Source organism: Glycine soja, chromosome 14, assembly GCF_004193775.1.
Source record: "Glycine soja cultivar W05 chromosome 14, ASM419377v2, whole genome shotgun sequence".
NCBI classification, from domain to species: Eukaryota; Viridiplantae; Streptophyta; class Magnoliopsida; order Fabales; family Fabaceae; genus Glycine; species Glycine soja.
The window spans coordinates 50,816,441-50,838,011 of record NC_041015.1 but is presented as its reverse complement, the minus strand read 5'-3'; the positions used below and the strand labels follow the sequence as shown (position 1 = coordinate 50,838,011).

Here is a 21,571-nt window from a genome sequence, read left to right as displayed (position 1 = left end):
TATTTAATAAAATTTGAAAAACGAATTTCCTTTTCAGTTTGGGGACCAAAATTGAATTATCCCAAAATTTTAGGGACTAAACTTAATTAAGTAATAATACTAAAACAACTAGAAAGTGGGGCTAACAAGGGAAAAGTTATGCTTATCCAAAATTTATAACTTCCCTATTAAATTACTAATTTATAACCTGAATTACTACTGATATTTTAAGTTAGTTAAAAAAGTAAACAAATGTGCAAATAGAAAATACATTATTACCCGTGCTCAACACATCAATAGAAAATAAGAACCAAGGGCCATAGACTGAAAATAAAAGTATAAGTTTTTGTGAATTACAATCCAGCCTCGGGACAAAATACACAATCAATTGAATAGCCTATCAAGTATAAAAATGTTATCAAACCTGAGTTCTAAGGGGGGTTATAATTTGACACTGATCTATTCAATGGAAAATTGGTCAAGTATTGTCTCAACTAGACTTAATAGGTGAAATACAAGTACAACTCTCAAACCTCAACTAATTGAGAGAGAAAAAGATATGGTACAACAATTTTTAATTCGTAGGGAAGAATATTCCCTGAACGAAATGAATTTATTTGCGACTGTAACCAGGTGGGGGCATTGGATTCCTGTTTCCTCTTCTATCTAATAAAGAATATTGATTGGATGAATGATGACCATAATCCCTGTGCCCACTCGGGTTGTTTGGTGGAGTCCAATTCTGATGAGCTCTAGAAGGTTGGAAGTTTTGGTTGTGGTGACTAACTTCATGATGGTGACTACCATATGAACCATGTGAATTATTAAACCTGGCATTGTGATTATTTCCTGATGATTGATATCCATGCCTTGAACTACCCCCACTACCTTGATGGTGATTTCTTTCATAATGATTTGATCTGGCATGCTGATAGTCATTTCTTTCGTAAGAATTTGATTGCTGACGAGGATGATTGTACACCACTGGTGGTGGCGGGTATGGTTGATTGCAACCATACTGCGGAGCAGTAGGGGCAGCATTGTAAGGTGCAAACTGTGGTCTGCCTTGGAGTGAGGGAGCTGAAATAGGTGGCGGCATTGCAACATATCCTGGGCTGGATTCATAACCATATGAAGGCACTGGTTGTCGATAATGACCCATGGGTGCAGGATAAGATATAGGAGGTCCATTATGCGGATCGCGGTATCCATTAGTATCAACCTTTGCCTGTAAGGAATTGACAATGAGTCTGTGTGCTGCATCCCCAAGCTCCCGACCAGAAATAGATCCTGGAGGGTTTTTCCTGATATAGAAAAAGGGAGCCCCTGTCAGTTTTAGGTAACTAGACGACCAGATGCTGCATGCAAAACAACAGTAAATCATAAATTTAACTCAATATAACTAAAAGAAAGCCTTACCTCCCATTTTCAGAATGGTGTCTCCTGCCTGAATCTTCATGCCACAAAACAGGTTCAGGTTTTAGATCCCCAATTTCAACAATCTGTACAAAAAGCACATAATTTTATTTTTCCACCAGTAGACGAAACTGAAGGAAGCATACTACTTTAGAAAGACCAGTGTCTGCAGCAAACATTTGAAATTGAACACTAGACTGGGAAAGGGACTTGGAAGTTGGAGGGTATAAATAAGGAGCAGCTACTAAATTTAATACCTTTTTTGGAAATTTAACTCCTTGTGGTGGTCGGGTAATATGTTTATGTGCATCTGGGAGTCTATATATTGCACATCTGAGCAACAAGGTATGAAAAAGGAAATACGATAAATCACAGCAACTTTCAGATCCATATGACCATAAATCATGTTCTTATTAAATTATACACACAGCATCAACAGACTTACATAACATGATTGTCCATGATATCTTCCATGCTTGCAATAGGAGACCTAAAAATAGGAGGGCAAGGTTCTCCACCACATAAGGATATGTAACCATTCATTCCACCACTGCATGTATCCCTAAATAACATCAGAAAATAGTCCAGCAAGATCTTAAAAATGTCATTTTGAATTTAAGTACATAAAGTAAACAAACTTGACAATTTCATGCATCTGAAAACTATAGTGAAGTTCTATTGCAGCAGCAGCAGCTATTGTGCGTCTTTTGGAGAAAAAAGTCATTATCAACTTTTCAAACAATTGCTTCTTTGCTACTCTAAAATCACTGTCCTTCCCAAAAACTTACAAGGCCCCCTCATGTTATCATAATATAGTAATATGTATATGTTCTTGTATTAATGTGGCAATTGGAATATACAAATGACATGTATCGCTTAAAGCATCAGCTTATGGGCCTATGGCTACTTCAAAATTATCAACCAAGTGACTAAACCAATACATGGACTTAAAAATTAACAACGAACTAAATTGGAATATCAGCAGCATTTAGCTTACTGGAGACAAAATGCTCCACTACCTAAAACCACATTTTGATCAGCCATGCTGCACATTATTTTGTTTCAAAGTGACAGTAATCCATGCAGAGAAATATTGGGAACACACTTTGCAACACTTTTTTTAACACACTCTCATAAGTTGAAATTTATTGAAACTGACAATTTTGTGGGTCCTACATCATATTTAATGATTTTCTCCCAACTTTGTAGTTTTCAATAGATTTTAACCAATTAGAGAAAGGGTGTTTAAAAGAGTGTGTTCCTAGGATTCACATGCACTATGACCAAGCTTAACTTTAAATTTAAAAGTAATAGATACCTAGCAATTCTGTATTAATTGACTCATTTTTCAAAATCCTGTTTCATTATCAATCAAAAGACGAAAAACACAGGCCTCAAAATTTTAAATTCAATATGTATACTCCATACAAGTTCAAAGATCATATTATGGCTTGCCACATCATAATACTGAGACAAATTGTGACTCATGACCATATATAATGCTCCATCAGATGCAACAAATCCAATACTATGATCAGAACGAAATTTGATTAAAACCTTATCATCCAAAATGTTTTCTTAGAAAATTGCAAAGCATTATGCACTGACCTTTCTTTGGGGTTGATTTTTTCCTTGACCACAGCCCGTTCACTATTTGGCATGTTTTTACACTTGTTGTCAAGTGTACTTATGCATGCAGAGAGAGGATGACAAGAATTCACAAAGATCAAGTCGAACATTATAGCATTCCGTCGCTTTTCGTCTGGCTTTTATTTTTAATAGAAATAGGATATGAACAAAATATAAGCTACAATAAGTGAACAATTTTTATTTGGAGAGGGGGGAGGGGAGTTGAGAAAAGTGAATTCAACCAAATGTGCATTTGAATTCAAAGTACGACAGAGACATACTGTTAACAAGTTTTCAATCTTTTGAACTTCTGCAAGAAGACGCACTTCATCAATAAATGGCAACTTAGCAATACCCTGCAAAGAGGAAGATGATATTGAGCTATGATGCAGCCATCTCTAGAAAAGGCAAAGGTAAATTAGGATTGAACCTGCCAAGCAAAGCGTTTGCCATTCATGTCCACTTCAAAGTCTGAGACACAACAACAGGGAGCAATACTCATAAATCATAATACAGTGGAACTTCTAAAACAAATTAATAGCCCACTTCAATAAATACATACCAATTGGATAAAAATCAATGATTGGTGAGTTTGGATCTGTCATAAGTCTCCTATATGGCTCAGGAAGTGCATGAGAGCTGCAGACATATGATAGTTCCAATGTTACACTAACTGAAGTTTAGAAAGCTACAATTCTTTACAAAAATAGTAAGTTGTGTAGCAAGCAAACCTTGCAGCAGGAAAGACCCCTAGAAGCTGGTCAAATGGTTTGAATGGGGTACCCAGCTTAAAGCTAATATCAAGTTCACCAAGGCCTTTGAGATCAGACGCAAAAGGGGCATAGTGATAAGGATAAAACCTGTTTTATAACAAAATAAAATTCATAAAATAAGACATGCAATTCCTGTAGAAGCACTCTGGATCAAGAAAACATGAAATTCACAGGCAATAGAAGTATATATATTTTTTCTTATTATTGTCCTAGCTGTGATTTCCTGAGTTTTAACTCTAAAAAAGCAACACAGTGCACAAGGTCCCCCTACCTCCCCCCCAAAACCTAGTGGGTCTAGGAAGGATAGGAATATGTAGCCTTACCAGTGTCACACAGCAAACATTAGTCCAATATGTTTGTGCTGTGGTTAAGATGGTGATGAGATGAAAGTATTAAAGGCCCAAAACAGCATTTGTTCCAACATATTCAAACAAAGGACGTTGTCCAATTGAAGTAGTTCGCAATCATAGGGTAGGAGTTACAGTTTTCCAATTAAAATCAGGCATCGATATCTCTAATGTGTGCTTGACATTTTAGAAAAAACTAAGATGCTAAATTGTAAATCAGCCAATACCTTATGGACCTGAACCTTCTAACAAATCAAGAGAAGTCACATTTAGAACCAGGTAGATAACAGAGATTAAATAAACAAAGTGCTTATTTCCACATATTAATCCCAACCAAACACTTACTTCAAAGTACTTTAAAAAATTCTAACCTTATTCATAGATCACGCATTACAATAAAATTTTAGCCTCTTCATTTCTACTAAAACAAGTTAATCTGATATACCATGACCCCTTATTAAGGTGATTTATGTGAGGACTTAGGAGGAATAGAGGCGCATTAGAATAGATCATAACATGTTAACAGACCAACACTAGTTACTTACAAAATATGGTAAAAAGAATATTAAATAGACAGAAAAGGGAAGGAGAGAAGGCATCAAAATTGTAGGAGGGCATTGTTGAGGGGAGCACTGGTCTCTCAATACCAGTAAAATTGTACTGTTATTTTTTCCTGTTTCCTCTACTATGCCACCACCCTGGCGCTGGGTCAGAGGGAAGAATTTCCAATAAAGATAATTTCTATACTTCATCTGAACCAGTTGCTGTTATAATATCAAGAATTAGTCTGAGAGGACCTCAAACACTGATAACCAAACTCACCGAAAATATAAAATAAGGAGTTTGGTAAAGAATCTGCAGCAGAACAATGAAAGAACAGGCAAGGAACAAAGTCACGAGCATGCATCACACAATTTCAGTTTCAACCAAACTAGTCTTAAAACCAAGTATTCAACACCTTAAATTACGTCATCCCAAATTTAATCATCCAAGGCGAGAAAAGAGAAAAATACCACAAGTGCCATATTAAAGGTAAATGAAAGCCAACATAATTTCAGGCTCATACAATTCTCCAGAAAAAGCTAGAAAAGCAACTCACCAATTCCAAGAACAAACGCCTTCATAATAATAGTGCATCACCCAACATAGGCCTTCAGTGTATTTCAAGACCTAAACAATAAATTGCAATAAGAACACCCAAATCTCCATATGAATCAAAATTAGTAACACTTCAATTTGTTAACTTACAACATCTTTACGTATAGCTTCAAGTTCCTCAGGAGTTTTGGCAGAAAATTTTTCCTCATAATACCTCTCTTTCCAGCCAGGTTCTCCCAACTTAATCTGTTGAAACAACAAATATAAGCTAAATTAACTGAATAACTTAAAAAGAAAAAGAGAAACAACTTTCAACAAATAAAAATGCAGTATAAAAACCACAATTGCAAGTTTACATACGGAAGCATGTCATACTTCTCAATATACTAATCTATAGCCTAGATCCAAAAAGTATTTAGGTTTGTTTGCACATAATTGAGTTCCAAAATGTGGTCATCCCAGTCCTTGTAGCATAACTAAGAATTAAGATGCAGTAAGCATTTGCATTAAAACACCCAAACACAAATATCTATCAAAAGCTGGCAGTTATCATCCACAACACCCCCCCCCCCCCCCCCAAAAAAAAAAGGGACAGTTTTGTGCTATAAGCTCCTATTTAGCACAGGTTTATGGTAATGGTAGCACTACTATGTTGCCAAGAGGCTGATTTCATAATTTGGACTTGTTCCAGGTCCCCAGCATACATAAGTAAAAATCATTCTAAATAAATCAATACTATCAGGTGAACAACAACAAATGGGCAATCCATCCAAAGCATGCGCTTCAAATTCAAAAGGCATTCTTCGGAAGTAAGAATAACTCCAGATCTATAGCTTGACAATTGTTAAGTTGCAAGGCTAAGTTAAATTTTCTTGAGTTTTATTTTATATTTTTTCGTACATTGAAGGTTCATCAAGGACTCAATTGGAAAAATGTTAAAAGTAGGGAAAAACATGAATACAGCCCAAAAATACAGGGACAAGTCTATATTGTATAATAATGGAAACAAAATTAATCGATTTCAGTTTGTTTCATCAATTTAATCATCTTAATATTTCCTTTCATTTTTTTCTTTTATAGGAAAGTTAACATGTCAACATCAGCATAATTAACATTCTGAGATCCCAGCAAACTCCCAAAATTTCCTCAACATAATTTTCTTTTATAGTTTCTTGGATGGGACAATTAATAACAATTACAAACAGAAGAGACTTATCCCCACAACCTCACAAAGGTTGTCAAATCGGAATTCATATCATGAATCAAAAATTTATTTACCTAATCATGGATTGAACCGTAACATTCAATTCATGATCAATAATTAAAAACGCCATAACAAATATTTTAACAGCAAAAAGAGTAAAAATATTAAAGTATTGGTATTTTAAAGTAAAATAGCTCACTACACAGCTAATAAAGTGAGATGTAAACTTCAAAATAATGAGGAAAAAACTAATTGCCCAAAGCAAATGTTTTAATAAAAGCAAATATAATTTAATCAGGATACAAATTCATCCAATTCTAACTACCATGATGTGCAATACCTCTAGGTGGGTATGAGAAAATTAGTAATACAATATAATTAAATCGCTAAGGGTGGGTTTGGTAGAGAAGAAATAGTATGGAAAGGAAGAGAAATTTTTAAAAATTAGTGTGGGTCCCACACCTCTGCTACTCTACTTTAATTCAAATATTTCTTCTCTATTTCTTTTCTTTCCTCTTCTTCCACTCTACCAAACCCACCCTCGGATTTAATATAATATCCACAGGCAGGATAATTTACACATTATTTATTACTTATTACTTACACCCTCCGTCCCTAATTAAAAGACCCTTTCAACTAATTTATGCCCCTTAAGAAAAGTAGTAAATTTAGTTAATCACATTAAATCTATCAATTAATAGTACTATCATTCCGAAATTACCCTTTTCTTATCTCTCTACTCACTTAATTGCTTCACATTAATGTTTGAAGAGAGAATAATTAAGTAAGGATTTGTAAGGGAAAAAAATAATTAATGCATCTAGAAATTAGAAAAGGGTCTTATGAAAAGGGACAAACAAATTTTTTGAAAAGGGTCTTATAATTAGGGACGTAGGGAGTACTAAATACAAATAAAACCACAAGCATAAATGCATAGGAAAACTAAAATACTAAACAAAACAAAAAATTGTAAAAACTCTTATGTTTTACCTTATCCTCTTCAGCATTTTTTGAGTTAAATACATCAGATTTCTCTCGAAGTATCTCCTTTAATTTTGTTTTCAATTCGTCTTTATTATCTTGAGCCTGAAACGTAAAAGAAAACTAAACTCAGACAAGACACAAAGGAAATAACCTTAGAAGTTAGAATAATGATGATTTTAGAACATGACAAATTTCTTGCCAGGCTCATACCCAGTAATAGGTTAACCCATATATTAGTTCTAAGGAATGCCTCTCCTGAAGCAGGAAAACATACATCTATTTCAAGATTATTCTCAGCTTCAACAATAGCAGCGGCAACAGTTGCTCCAGAAGAAACCCTAGAAACTTTAAGAGGCCTCTCAAATGCTTCTTTATTGTCTTTTCTAACTGATGCAGACGCTTGAGAATTATAATGCCCAGAAGGTTGAAATGGTGGAGGAGTTGGAGCTGAAGCAAGACGAGAACCATGGAATCGTGAAACTGCGACTAAAGACTCTGGTTGAAATTGAGGCTCAGCATCATCTCCCCTTCTTGCCTGTGCCTTTTCACGCTTTATTCTTTCTGTTTGTCGCTGAAGGCAGAACAATAAATACAAAAGAAGAATCACCTTCAGAAAGTCAAGCATCTATATCCATGAAGAAAAACTACATAGGAGTATAAATTTTTATTATCTCTCACTCTTTCAAAAATGTTCCCTTTGTATATACTACATGGCTCCAAATTGTGACAAAAATTAAACAGTCAAACTTAGTGTGACATACACACTTTGCCTATAGGCACAAATGGATGATCTCTCTCTATCTTGTCCTTAAAGGGTAAAGAGATGCAACTAGACATGATGATAAGAGAAAACATTGAAAGCAAGCCATAGAGTCTTGCAATTCAACGTGCATGAAAAAATCAGAATAATTTAAACATCATCATTCAGCCAGAAAAACTTGACAACTTCAGATGCTTGCATAACAAAGCCTCAGGGTTCTTTTCTTAATTCTCTTAAGATTAGGAAAGAATAATATTTACAGCTTGGCCATAAACAAAAGCTAACACAGGCTAAAATGAGTAATCAGACCTGATGCAATCGAGCTCTTTTCTGGAATATTTTATCTTCATAAGATCCAACAGCCTGAATGAAGTGCTCCACCCTGCTCAAGTTTATCTGAAAGAAAAGTTGTACACAAACATTATTTAGATGAAAAGTGGCACAGCATATCACACAAATCACCCATTACCATCACGTACCGTGCTTCCATTGGTTAAATAACCACCAAATTCCCTAAATTCCTTCTTGTATACTGCTATCAGCAAGTTAATTGCACCCTATGTAGAAAAAACGAAATTCCCAAAAAATAGACAGTTACATAACCTAAAGCAGCATATAAATATCACGCATCAGGTCAGATAATACACGGCCAATATCATAACAGACAACACCATAATTACAGCCAAACATAAAAAATTAAGAATTAAATAGGACTGCAAAGTTTAGGACTTCTTTCTGCCTTAACATTGAGACAATTCTTGAAATTTAGAGAAATAAAATTCTGACCCATTTTTCTGCACTTAAAAATTATACGATGAATTATGCCATGCAAATTTAAAAAAAAAAAATCACCATATATTTGGTCTTAATCATTAACTCATATAGAACAACTGAGGTTTGAATCACAGATTTCATTCTCTATGACTGTTCCAGTAAACCCATTGGAAAGGTCATATTGATAATTTGATATGATAACACCATATGGCTTGCCTCATTATTACATGTCCAAGTTAAACCCAAAACCCAAATTCCAAACTTGGCCAAAACTGAATACAAAGCAAACCTCATGAAATTCTAGGTCACTGCAAATTAAACGCCATCTAAACTGTCATTCATCTTCCAACAAAAATATGTGAAAAAACAGATATTTATTTCAAAGCCATTACTACTTTTAAAAACAGTGAAGACTGATTCATAGTCCAATACCATATATTTTAAAAGTTTGGATTCAGTGACACAGACACATACAGAAATGCATGTGAGTCTATAAGCTACTCCTAAAGTTTTTTCATGGCATGTATTATAATGTCTGTTTTGCCTCCATCTAAAAGCTTCAGCTTTTGGGATAGTTGTTCCTAATCCTAGACTACAAAATCCTATATAACCACTCACATGCTTTAAATTAAGTTAAATTTCAGAGAAGGTAGAGTGGGTTTGATACTTTATTCGTGCTTCAACAAATCAACCCAAAGCACTTTAGCCTTGGTCAATCTAACAATTTAAGCTTTCTTGATAGTTAGTTCCTTATTATTTAGATAAAAGAGCAAACCCATCATTTTCATACTTGCCCCAAATTGTTTACATTACCTACCAAAATCCAAACAATAAGAAAAGGGGGGGAAAACAGCTCCAATATACGTCCAAGACCAGTTAGGTTAAGTCAAGGACAAAATCCACAACTAAATCCTAGAAAATAGAAGACCAGTCCTGAAATTTGATTCACACCAAATATATAGAAAATAAAAAAGAAAGGGAGTGAGAGAACAAGAGATCTAGAATACCAGACCTCACGAATCTCTAGTGTAGGCATATGTGGTAGAAAATCATTGCCGACAAAAAAACACATGAAGATAAAATCATCCACAATGCATTCAAAATCAATCTCGGAAGGAGGATTAGATATTCTCATCTCATACTCCAGATATTCTCTCAGAGTCCAAATATTTAGGAACTACAAAAGAAAAAAAGGAAGTGGGAATTAAGGACTAGAGTAACAAAAATATGTTGTCATACCCAATATAAGATAACTTTATGGCACTTATGAATTTCAAATCACAAATCCTGACCTGGAAGGGCTTTTTCGTCACAATAGCCTCTCCTTTTTCATCAAACTCTCCTGCCTTCCTTTTTGCCTTTCCTTCACAGTTTGCAGCCATATGACCCATCTGACCACAGAGGAAGCACTTGTCTTGTCCAGGAGTAAATACAATCTGCAATAACCCATTATTTACCAAACAATTCAATCACCACAAAGTCTGCTGGAAAGGACCCAAAAGCATTGCATAAAATTCATACCAATCATTCTTCACTGTCAACATCATGTAATTATTTTACTACTCTAATAAGCTCTATTTCAGAGACAAAGGGCAACTCTTTAGGCACAAACCTCTCTAAGAATTGAAAAATGAATTTCATGGGTAGCCAATGCCAACATAATCAGATCAGCATCCTGTCATCAGACACCAAATAATAAGAACAAGTTAATTATATCCATGATAAATAAAGAAAAGAAGACACTGAGTGAAAGTCAATAAGAAGTTGGACTTTCTTTGTTCTTTTTTTGATAAACAAAATCAAAGTTAAATTTTGAAGAGTAACAAGATGTTGGAAGTAAGATATATACCAAACCATATAGGCAATGTCGTGTATTTGGATCATAACCTTTAAGATTTCTCTGCAGGCGGATATAGGACATAATCTTATGCTCCCCTTCACCAGGAACATTTGCATCAGAAAGAATAACCTTCAGAGACAAGCATAAACCATAACATTAATTAAGATCCTCCTCTCCACTGGGACACATTTGCTACAGCCAAACAGTTTATATAAAATGAACTCTCTACCTTAATATTTTGCCAACCAGGGTCATTGTTCAACCTAAGATGAACATAGTACTGAAGTGCAATTGATAAAACAGCCATAAATTCAGTTCCAGGTGTAATGACATTTGAATCAAAAGTCTGTGACTCTCCTTTAGAAGGAAGTTTTCTTCCCTCCTTCTCAAATTCCTCCCTTAACCTTGCTTCTTCAGCAGCCTATCACACGAGAAAAGAAGGCAAACATGGGCAAAAATCATATTTAGTTATCTTCTCAAATATTTCACGATTTTCTTGACAGAAGAAAGTTGCTCACATGCACACCAGTATCATAAGACGGCAACAACGTTAACCACAAAGGAACGGACAAAAGCAACAAACACTACCAGTTACAAGAGAACTTATATTTTAAAACTCAAGACCAAGACCACAGTATTCACTATTTCAATATATCATCAGTAATCATACTAGTGCACATTGCAAGCTTTCAATTACCAACTAGTATGGCAATTTGCAAAGAATGTAAGTTCATACAAATTCCACAAGTGCTACATAGAGATGTGCTTTCATACAACCACTTTTTGTCTCTATCTCTCTATTACATCACTACATCTCATACTTCTCTCTCTTAAAGGGGTAAAATTTGTTGTACAAATAATATTTCTCTACTAGATACTGACAAACACGTGAGAATTAAGTCCATAACGCATCTCAATTTCAAAGCATCCAAAAACCATCAACACGCAATGAATGGAGAGAAGAAAAAAATTAGCACAACACATACCGCATCAGCTGCATCTTTCGCAGCCCTAAACCGCCTAGACCGTTGCTGGTTCATTTTCGCCCTCGGCGCAACACCGTCTACAAGTTGAACCAAAAAAACAAATAAGCCTCGCCAATAACAAAACAACGTAAATTACAAATCACAAGTAATTACAAAACGTAGAAACAAACACACAAACGCGCACACACACCAATAGCCATATAGAGCAGCTCCCGCGGCCGCACCATAATGAATAGCCTGTCAATGTAGTCGAACATGCACTCAAACACCTCATCGAACGACGTCGGAGACGGCTGCAACAAAAACAACGCATAACCGTTCACATTGACGAAATTCAGAAAATAATAAACAAACAAAATCAAGTTATAAAGAGGAATTTACCCTATCCTCGGGGTGGAAGCAAGGATGAATGATGCCGTTCATGTCGAGATAGAGGTTATCGTATTCGATGTTGTTAGGGTTCTTCTTGCTCGTATCGACGGGGATTTGAACGCCGTCGATTACGACCGGTTCCTCTTCGATCGCGTCCACAATCACCATCGGATACTTCTCCGCCAGCCATCGGTAGAACGCTGGAACTCCCATCGTTCACTCAGATTCAATTCGCCGAAACCGAAAACGAAAATCTCTCTTATCCAATTCTCTCTTAAATTTCTAAACGGAGAAGAATAGAATATGCGAAACACACAAACACTGATTCCTTTCTACTGCGCGCGCCCGATTCCTTACTTGTGTTTGCGCTATAATACTGACTCGCGCGCGCGTTGGATTGCTAGGGCACCGAATTGGATCGAAGGGACGAAACTGCCCTTTCCGAAATTCGCTAAGCGCTGAAAGATTTAAAGAGTTTTTATGATATTTAAGAGTGCTTTTTCGTCTTTTTGCAGTAGCCTATGTTTAAGGGCTCGGCGCGGCTAGATATTTTACGGTCTATGTGTCCTAAGAATAATATTATTATTTTTTTATGTGAAAGTGAAATAATGCTAAAGATTATAAATAATATTTACCAAAAACAAAAGATTGCAAATAATAGTAGTAGTAATTACTATTATTAGAAAGACTTTAATTTTAATTTTGCCAGTAAATTTATCGATTCAAAATGCATACTATTTAATTATTATTATCTTATTCAGCAACAAAATTATTAATATTACTATAAATATAATGATTAAATATTTTATCATTAGTTTTTGAATGTGAATCCAATCCCCTTGGAATTACAGCTCAGTGGAAGGTGTATTGATAACATAGGATAGTCATATATATCTTAGTTTGTTTACGTGAGTCTGTTCTTTTGTTTCCTTCAATCTGTTGTTGTTAATTAAGGGATATCTAATGAATTTAGTTAAATTCATGTTTATTACAAATTATTTTAATTTCTTTTATTAAATTTCATAGAGAAATTATTAAGACATTTTCTTAACTTATTCCAACAAATTAATATTCAAATTTACAAATAAATACCCGTTTAATAAACATTTTATTAATTAAGATTTAAATACGCTATTTATTGCTTAGGGATCATTTGTTTTTGAAAATATTCGTATACTTATTTTAACTTTTAAAAAATTCATTTCTTATTAATTTTAGAAAAAATATTGATTAATTCAAATATCACATTTAGTGAAATCTAAATCCCCATCACTGCAAATTGCCAATTTGGTTTAGATTTATTTAAGCTAACTAGTTATGAGTTGTGCCAAATATTAGTTGGAATCATTTCTTAATTTGGTTAAAATTTTCAATAAATACTTAAAAAAAAATGGGGAAAAGTAAAACTTTTCCTTTAAATTAAATTTATGTATCTTAACTTTTAAAGAAATTAAACAAAAAAGAGCTTTTAAAAAATTGAGATAAAAAACGTTATTTTAGCATAAAAATTATTTTATTTTACCTTATCATTTTCCTTTCCTACATTAGAGATTTAGAAGTTTATCTAATCTACTATCTTGCAGTATATTAATTTAAGAGAAATTAAACAAAAGGAGCTTTTTTAAAAAGTTGAGAAAAATAACTTAATTCTAGAACCAAAAAAAAATTGTTTATTTTATCATTTTCTTCTCTTACATTGAGAGATGTAGAATTTTATCTAATCTGAGCTGCATTCGCTTGTAATATCATACTTAACCACATTTTGGTCTATTTGCTAAGTACTACAGGGAAGCTCATTTTTCTATACTCCTGGAGGCTCAATTTCAAACATGGCCTTTTTATATTCCTTCGTCAGTGATTAGAGAGCCCTCCCTGAAACAATGTGTGGGAAGGGTATGAAATTTTCGAGAGGAGAGGTTTCACTTCTGTTTATCTCTGTACTGCCTTTGATGAGGGAAGAAAAGCAATTTTTAGTTCTATTTTATATGCTGAAATCTTTGTCATTTCTGACACTGGTTATCTCACTTGAGAAATCATTTATCCATTGTCGTTGGTAAAGAATCAAGGTATGCTGCATAAATTTGTGAAATACAACAATATTCAACATATCCTGTAATAGTTGAGAGGCTATGTCAATGTCTGCTAATTAAATTACAGAACAGAGAGAATAAAACAATGGAAAGGAAAAGAAGAAAAAACATATGTTTACCATGTACAACCATTAGATACAAGAATCACCCGATATTCATGGCATCCTACACAAACCTCCCAAAATCTCAATTCTGTTAAATCATGAAGGGGATTGAACCTTGATGCTTTCCAAATGCCATTGCTGCTTGGCTCCGTAAGTAACGAATGCCCATCGGTCATGCATGCTCAATGACCGTTTTTTCCTTTAGATGAAAAGAATCTACTGAAACCTCGGGTGTGTTTCTCCGGTGTAGGAGTGGAAGAAGCTGACGAAGAGGTTGACTTAGTAGGCCTGTGGTTTGGATTCTGTACAGAAGATATGGCTGGAAAGTTTGACTCATTATCTGATGGACTGTATAAACTGTTAGAAAAATGTAAGGGGGACTCTCCACCCAGTCTTTGCACAAATGCAGAACTAGCACTGTCCATCTCCGCTTGATCCTGAAAAGTTGGGCTATTAGGTTCACACTCTGTGAAGCCTTCGGCCTTTGAATAAGGAGATCCCATTGGCTCTGTTTGAGGATGCAGAGATTTTAACTGCTTGCCAAGAAGAAATATGGTTTCTTGACACTCAGCTAATTTTTCAGCAGCAGCTGCCAAATTTCTCTCCTATGATAAAGGGGAAAAAACACAATTTTAGATTGTCAACTCATCACAAAGGCTCCCAGATAGAAATACATATTATGATATTAGCATTAGATCTTAATGTTTTCCACCTTAATAATATTTTCATGTATTTAGCAATGCAACATTAAATCCAACATATGGCTGTCTATTTGAATGGAATTATAGCTTTACCTGCTTAGTCTTAATGTCTTTATCAGCAGCTAAGCTCTCATTCCTAACAGACAGAGTAACATGGGAAATTAGGAACTAGAAATGGAACCAGCACGAGAGATTGACATAAAATATTTGAAAACATGTGTCCCAAGTTAATGTTGGCAGCAAAATTAAATATATGCAATGCTACTATTATCCTGTTTCTTCTTACATAAACCAATATAAACAAAAAACAAATGCTGTTATAAAAAACTTGCAAGTAGGGAAGGACTATGCCGAATGTGTAATTTCAGCACTCATAATATTGAATGTGTCTCTAACCTTTGTAGTTGTTCTTCTATCTCCTTGTACTTAGCCAAAGCTTCTTCATGAGCCTTCTTTTCATCTTCAAGTTCATTCTCCAGAGTTTCTGTCTTCATTCGCAGATGATTAAGCTCAGTTTCAAAATCCTTTGTGCGTGCTTCAATTGTCCTGTAAGATTCTGTCATACATTTTAGTTGTGTCTCAGCCAGGCTGTTTGATCTTTGAGCAGAAGCCAATTGTGATTTAACTTCAGCTAGATATTGCTCTGTCTCTAGTAATCGAGACTTGGTCATTTCAAGATTTTCCGCACACTTTGACAGATCAGCAACTGCCTTCTCTTTCTCTAATTTCAATTCTTCGAAGTCCTCCATTGAGAACTTCTGTGACGTGGCATTTGATTCATAGCCTGGGGCCAAATTTCCATCATCAGGAACCTCGGGATCAGAACAGGGATTAAGAATATGTGAATGACCATTTTGATATCTCTCTCCTGATGAATTGTCTTGAACTAACTTATTTTCTGGCAGAGCAATCTTATCTATGCAATCAGGACTGTTAGTTTCAGCTTCTGTACCCTTATAACCAAGGATATTGAATCTGAATTCACTTGCTTTGGCTAGAACATTAGACAGGTCAAGAACGAACTGCAGCAAACTTGCTTCATTGCATGTAACTTTATTAAAAGTGACAGAGAACTCCTTCATCTTTTCACTTATTCCATCTCCATCAGAAGATATATCATGAGCTGTCATTGCTTCTTTGGCTAGGGACAAGACAAAGTCATGAATTTGAGAAGTTGCGACTTCTAAATCCGAAGTCATCTGCACATATTCTATAGGTTGCTGGGACGAAATAATTTCTTTTTCTGCATTTGAGCCAGCAGCATCTTCAGTATTACCCTGCTCATCACACGTAGTATCAGAAGGCTTGACATCATGGGGAATGGCAGATACAGAGTCCTGGATGGAAGTGCAGCATGCCTCTTCAAGAACGTGTTTAATATCCTTCAGGATCTTCTCTATGTCAGCACCCTTAGCCGTGGACTCAAAAACTGATGATATTCTTGATTGAAGCTCTGCTAGCGACAAGCCAGCTGGAACATCAGATTGGGGATCAGGTGCTGACAATTCCTCAGCAGAAGAAACCTCACTAGGCAATGGATATGGCTCACTATTATCTTGGGTGTTAGAGGGAACATCTTTCTCAGTACTGAACTCTGATACATCATTGGTCACAGTTTCATTTGCCATATTGTTTGAAGTAACTGAAACTCCACTGAAATCATTTGATAACCGAGCCAATTTCTCCACCTCCAGAAAGTCATCCATTAGTTCCAACTTTTTAGTGGCATCAGATTTGCTCAATTCTTCAGTATTTTTTTCTTTAGGGAATTGGGATAACTCAGAGATAATTGCTGTAGACCAAGACTCCGCACAACTTCCCACATCATCATTTCCATCTTCAGACAAGGAGATGAAGCTTGGTGCATTGCTTGCATTTTGACTGTAAATGCTTTCATGATTTATATGGATGATGGATTGAGGAGATCCCTTCTGCTGATTACTTGTCTGAACTTGTGCTTCCAAAATTTGAAGTTTGCTCAAAGTTTTAGCAAAACTACTCCTTGAAGCCTGCAACTCACTGTTACGTTTTGCCAAAGCTTCTTTCAGCATCTTTGTCTCTTCTTCCATTGCCAATAAACGCTCTGTAAGAAATTCATTATCTTTGTGGAATTTCTGTGCATTATCAAGGGAGAACCCAGGCAATGTGGACATGTGAGAACTAGAAGGTTTGACAGGAGACTTCCTTAATCGTGTTTCTCCATATTCTCGACCAAGACTTTCAACTTCTAGCTTCATTTGTGCAAGTGCAGCAGGACCAGGCAACTTTTTCCGCACTAGACCACGTAATCTTTGGCATTCTGCCTCTAATTTAGCAATTTTTTTAACACCCTCCATGTGCTGCTTGTTAGCAGCTTCTGCAGACCTCATACTCATATTCTTTTCTTCATTGCGAATCTCAAGCTCTTTGGAAATAACATGAAGCTCATATTTGAGTGAATTGATTTCTCTTTCGCATGATTCAATGTTACCCTTGAGAAGCTCAATTTCAGCCTCAGCATGAGCTTTTTCTTCACTTAAATTGATTATCATGTTAGAGCGCTCTTGCAAGGACCTTGACAGAGCGGCATTGTCAGCAGCAGACCTGAGAAGCTCCTGTTCAAAATTCTCTATCTTAGCCTCAAACTCACCCTTAATCTTGTCCAATTGCTTAGTTTTTATCAGAGCAACTTCCTGTATTTTCTGCTCATGTTCTTCCTTCAGCTTTCTTATCTGACGCATACACTCTTTAAGAGCACCATCTAACTGTGACGCCTGGTCCTCAGCAGTAAGTTTTGCAAGAGTGACAGTTTCCAGATGGTTCTTCAATGCCAAAGCTTCTGCTTCAGCCTTTTCCCAGCCTGTGGAATTTTAATTCCAAGAACAATAAAAAACACTTCAAATTAAGGAAGACTTTGAGGTTTGAATGTATAGAAATAGGAACCATTAAAGCAGTATACCTGAAACAGCCTCTTCTGCTACTTTAGCATGCTGTTTTACCAAGCTTTCCTTGGTATTTATCTCTGAATTAGCTGCTGACAGTTTTTCATTTAATTCCTTGATCTCTTCCTCCAGTGTCTGAACTTTTTCTTCATATGTCTTCACTTGATCCTCCAAACCAGTCAGATGGGAATATGACTCTACAGAGATTTGGACGTAGCTCGGCTTCTTGTTAACCCAAAAACAAAAAACAAAAAAATGATCTTATGTAAAAGTGTGCAAAAACATTAAAGACACAAATAATGGTTAAAGGTCCTAATTGAGCCTTGAAAAAAATTACAGTAGACAATTTAGTCCCTAGAGAGGAAAAAAAAAAATAATAATAATAATAATAATAATCATGTAGTCCTTCAAGATTACAAACGTGGGACACAACATATTAGTTCTCCGGTCATTTTCTCTCCATTGTAAGCATATGGACAGTCCCAAAAGAAGTTAATCATGTACTAATTTAGTCCTTGACAAAATAATCAATGACCCAATTGGTCCTTAAAAAAGTTAACCCAAAAGGACTAAAACATCCCCTACCCTATTGTTTGGGAGGGGGGGACCAATTTGGACATTTTCCTCTAGTTAAAACTTGAAATTATCACGTGGAAGTCAAGAAGGTGAGGAAAAAAAATATAGGATAATTTCCTGCAGCACAAATATTAGAAACTAGTTCTTATCTTTTTTAGATGAAACCAGTTCTTAGCTTTTGCGAAACGACAGTGAATACATACCTGAGTGCCAGCACCCGCAGCAGAGTCCAATTCGCCAGCTGCTTTCTCAAGCACGGTCTTGTCCGACGATTTTTTCTTCCATGGCCAGCGTCGGTCCATTGAAAAGTACGGACACCCTATAATCCAAAAAACAGTTAAAACTTACAATTAAAAGCAAGTTCTCTTTTTCTTTTCTTTTTTTCATTTTTTACCCAGTGGGCTCTGTTAATTTCCCACACATGCATAAACACCAACTTGGTCTCAGTGGTACTAGAATTAATTCCTAGGTAAGATTTTGGTTTCGAACTTTATAAATGAAAAAAAGTGAGGGAAAAAAAACAATCCATAGTCTAAGTTTTCGCACAAAGATTAATCGACAAAGTAAGTGGATAAATAACATGATAAAAAATAATTCTCACACATACTACTGTATTATTACACTAATAAATAGTAATTCAAACCGTATACGAATACTCAACCATCCCCACCGATTCACAAAAGGCCATCACGATAGCATCACACAAGTGGCTTCCGTTTTCAACACTACTCAAAAGTAAATGACTCATAATTTTGCACTCGTCGGTAGTGTCGGTGGCGATAGAAAAACACACAAGACACGACCCCCAAAAGCAAACAGTGCAACAGGGCAAGGCCAAATTGTTGATTGCTCATAGTTTTGGCACCCATTTTGGGTCCCTGATTGACTCATGTTACTTTATTTTGTAAATGTGATGCTGATGCATTCACTCACACAGTGAGGCCACAGGAGCTAACATAAGCCAATGATGCTAACTGCAATCTCCAAGATTTAACCATCGACTTCCCTTATTCTTTATCCCATGATGTCATACAACCGCACACTCCAACAAAAATGCATTTTCTCTTCCGAAAATTGAAAATGAAAGATATTTCAGAAAGAATTAAAAAAAAAAAAAAAAGAGCTCAGGTTATCTTTCACAGAAGAATATTCAATACTCGAACCTGAGAACACTGTTTAAGCTAAAACAATCTCGTGTGATTCACACGCACTCAATTGTAAAGCCTCGATTACGAATTCGTGGCTCTAAATTAGATCCAAATTAATCAAGAATTTTTTAAAAAATGGAAAATATGTAATATAGAAATTAATTAATCTGAGGAAAAATTGTATCCATTTTTTAGAAATGAATGGACGAATTGAACACTTTACGACTTCGTTCTTCCTAATTTAGAAAGAAGGAAGATGGAATACGAACGCAGCAATTGAATTGGAAGCGCTCTGAACACAACTTCGAGTCACCGACAAAAACCGAGAATAAAAGAGATTTAGAAAGAGAAAAAAATCGCCGCAATGGCGAGTAATCGTAAAAAAAAAAAAAAAAACTGAAAGAGAAATCAAGCAATAGAAGCTGTATTACAGGAGGAATTATCAGTGGATGGAAAAAAAATAGAAATAAAAAGAAAGAAAGAAAAAACGAGGAAGTTAACAACGCATTCCACGATTGAGTGTGAGAAGAAGAAACACCACCGACTTACCGGAAGGAAAAAAAAAAAGCGAAAATGCGAGTAGCTGATGCAGCAATGAGAGAATGCTGAGATATTCGGATTATGATTTTATGTTATTTTTGGAGAAAGGTTGAAATTGAAGGTGGCAGTGGCAGTGACAATGGTGGAGTAGTGGTGGTGGTTGTGTGTGCTAAGATAGATATTCGGAATTAGGTGCTTCTTAAAATGCAAGACGTTGCAGAAGCTCCAAAAACCATCACCTTTTCACACCTCTCTCTGTGTGTGTTGTTGTTCTCTTCGAATTCAATAAATCAATAAATATTAATTAATATACTCCTCTGTCACCATTTTTACGTATGTACAAAAAACAATAAATAACTCTAAGCAAGCTTTGTTTTTTCTTAATAAAAAAATTGTTGAATGACGTAATTGGCCCTGTGAATGCGCGGAAATAGCGAAATGGTAAGGAAACTTGCGGCAGAAGGAGGCGCGTATGGCCAGGGTGAGCTGTTTTTTTATCCGCAAAGTGTTAGCCTTTTAAATTTATTAACAAAGAAAATTAAACCTAAAAGATATTTCTTTTCCTTAATCATCTAATATATCTTATTATTAGGGTGGAGAAGAGAAGAAAGAGAAGGTGTAATTAGAAAGAGTTGAGTTTGGACCACCACTCTGTACAGCTCACGAGTTTGGTATCTAGCTCGCTCGCAGCGAAGACGTATGAGTTGGCTGCTTTCTAAATGCGTTTAGTGCTACTGCCATTTCTTGACATGACATCAACGTGGAGATACAAAAATCACCCTCTTACATCTCACTACTTACTTGTAACTTGTTTTTTTTTTTAGGGTTACTTGTAACTTGTAACAAATGATGTGTGCTGTATAAATAATCATGTCTTTAATTATAAAGTCAAGGTCTTGAGTTTGTGGTCCAAAATTTGATGTCTAAATTCAAGTATATAAAAAAATAGGTTTTAAAAATTTATATCAGATAAGTTTCATTTTATTATGAGTTATCGAGTTCTTATCAGATCATCAATAAATATTTAATTTTATTAAATTTTGAGTTTGAAAAATTTAATTGAATTATAAGAGGATGTTAAATATTTCAGCTTGATCCGTAATATGACTTGATATATATTATAAGTGAAAGTATTCTTCACTTTATAAACTAGTTTTTAAAGGTTAATTAGATTTAATTTCAAATTTTAAGAAATGAATTTTAATATTTTGAATATTAGTCTCTAGCATTCAATCACTTTGAGGATACTCTGTTCGAGAAAGAAAAAAAAAAGGGTGAGGGACGCCGTTTATTAAGCACGATCAACTTTTAAAATGGGAATGCTATTAA

General features: G+C 35.2%; 2 protein-coding genes across 5 annotated transcripts; both read right to left on the bottom strand.

The window, feature by feature from the left end:
- Window positions 1-276: 276 nt before the first annotated feature.
- LOC114383670 (5'-3' exoribonuclease 3-like) lies at window positions 277-12,525 on the bottom strand. 4 transcript variants are annotated; one of them, XM_028343393.1, is made up of 23 exons: window positions 12,172-12,525; window positions 11,981-12,083; window positions 11,791-11,867; window positions 11,034-11,225; window positions 10,814-10,933; window positions 10,577-10,639; window positions 10,257-10,400; window positions 9,977-10,141; window positions 8,670-8,747; window positions 8,500-8,586; window positions 7,705-8,001; window positions 7,437-7,532; window positions 5,393-5,488; window positions 5,244-5,314; window positions 3,756-3,884; window positions 3,587-3,663; window positions 3,455-3,495; window positions 3,306-3,380; window positions 3,004-3,161; window positions 1,841-1,957; window positions 1,653-1,728; window positions 1,399-1,481; window positions 277-1,283 (listed from the first exon to the last, which is right to left on the bottom strand). In XM_028343393.1, exons 1-23 carry the CDS (start codon window positions 12,373-12,375, stop codon window positions 593-595), a joined length of 3,240 nt encoding a protein of 1,079 aa, XP_028199194.1. In that variant the 5' UTR covers window positions 12,376-12,525; the 3' UTR covers window positions 277-592. The 4 variants fall into 4 exon arrangements, with proteins under 4 accessions (XP_028199194.1, XP_028199195.1, XP_028199196.1 ...); XM_028343394.1 differs by having other exon boundaries at window positions 1,841-1,945; window positions 12,172-12,489; XM_028343395.1 differs by lacking the exon at window positions 9,977-10,141 and having other exon boundaries at window positions 12,172-12,489.
- Window positions 12,526-14,212: 1,687 nt separating this feature from the next.
- Window positions 14,213-20,524, bottom strand: LOC114385518 (filament-like plant protein 4). Its single transcript, XM_028345635.1, has 6 exons — window positions 20,252-20,524; window positions 18,758-18,873; window positions 17,996-18,203; window positions 15,454-17,896; window positions 15,151-15,193; window positions 14,213-14,961 (listed from the first exon to the last, which is right to left on the bottom strand). Exons 2-6 carry the CDS (start codon window positions 18,854-18,856, stop codon window positions 14,539-14,541), a joined length of 3,216 nt encoding a protein of 1,071 aa, XP_028201436.1. The 5' UTR covers window positions 18,857-18,873; window positions 20,252-20,524; the 3' UTR covers window positions 14,213-14,538.
- Window positions 20,525-21,571: the final 1,047 nt, after the last annotated feature.

Bases quoted from the DNA above. Each gene is read 5' to 3' on its own strand.
- LOC114385518 (XM_028345635.1), bottom strand. From the start codon at position 18,856: ATGGACCGACGCTGGCCATGGAAGAAAAAATCGTCGGACAAGACCGTG. The intron at 17,897-17,995 runs GTATACTGCTTT...AAAATTCCACAG, and splicing joins AGCAGAAGAGGCTGTTTCAG to GCTGGGAAAAGGCTGAAGCA. The intron at 14,962-15,150 runs GTAAAGCTATAA...CCTTTATCATAG, and splicing joins AAGACATTAAGACTAAGCAG to GAGAGAAATTTGGCAGCTGC.
- LOC114383670 (XM_028343393.1), bottom strand. From the start codon at position 12,375: ATGGGAGTTCCAGCGTTCTACCGATGGCTGGCGGAGAAGTATCCGATG. The intron at 8,587-8,669 runs GTACGTGATGGT...CTTTTCTTTCAG, and splicing joins ATTTAACCAATGGAAGCACG to ATAAACTTGAGCAGGGTGGA. The intron at 3,496-3,586 runs GTATGTATTTAT...GTTGTGTCTCAG, and splicing joins CATTGATTTTTATCCAATTG to ACTTTGAAGTGGACATGAAT.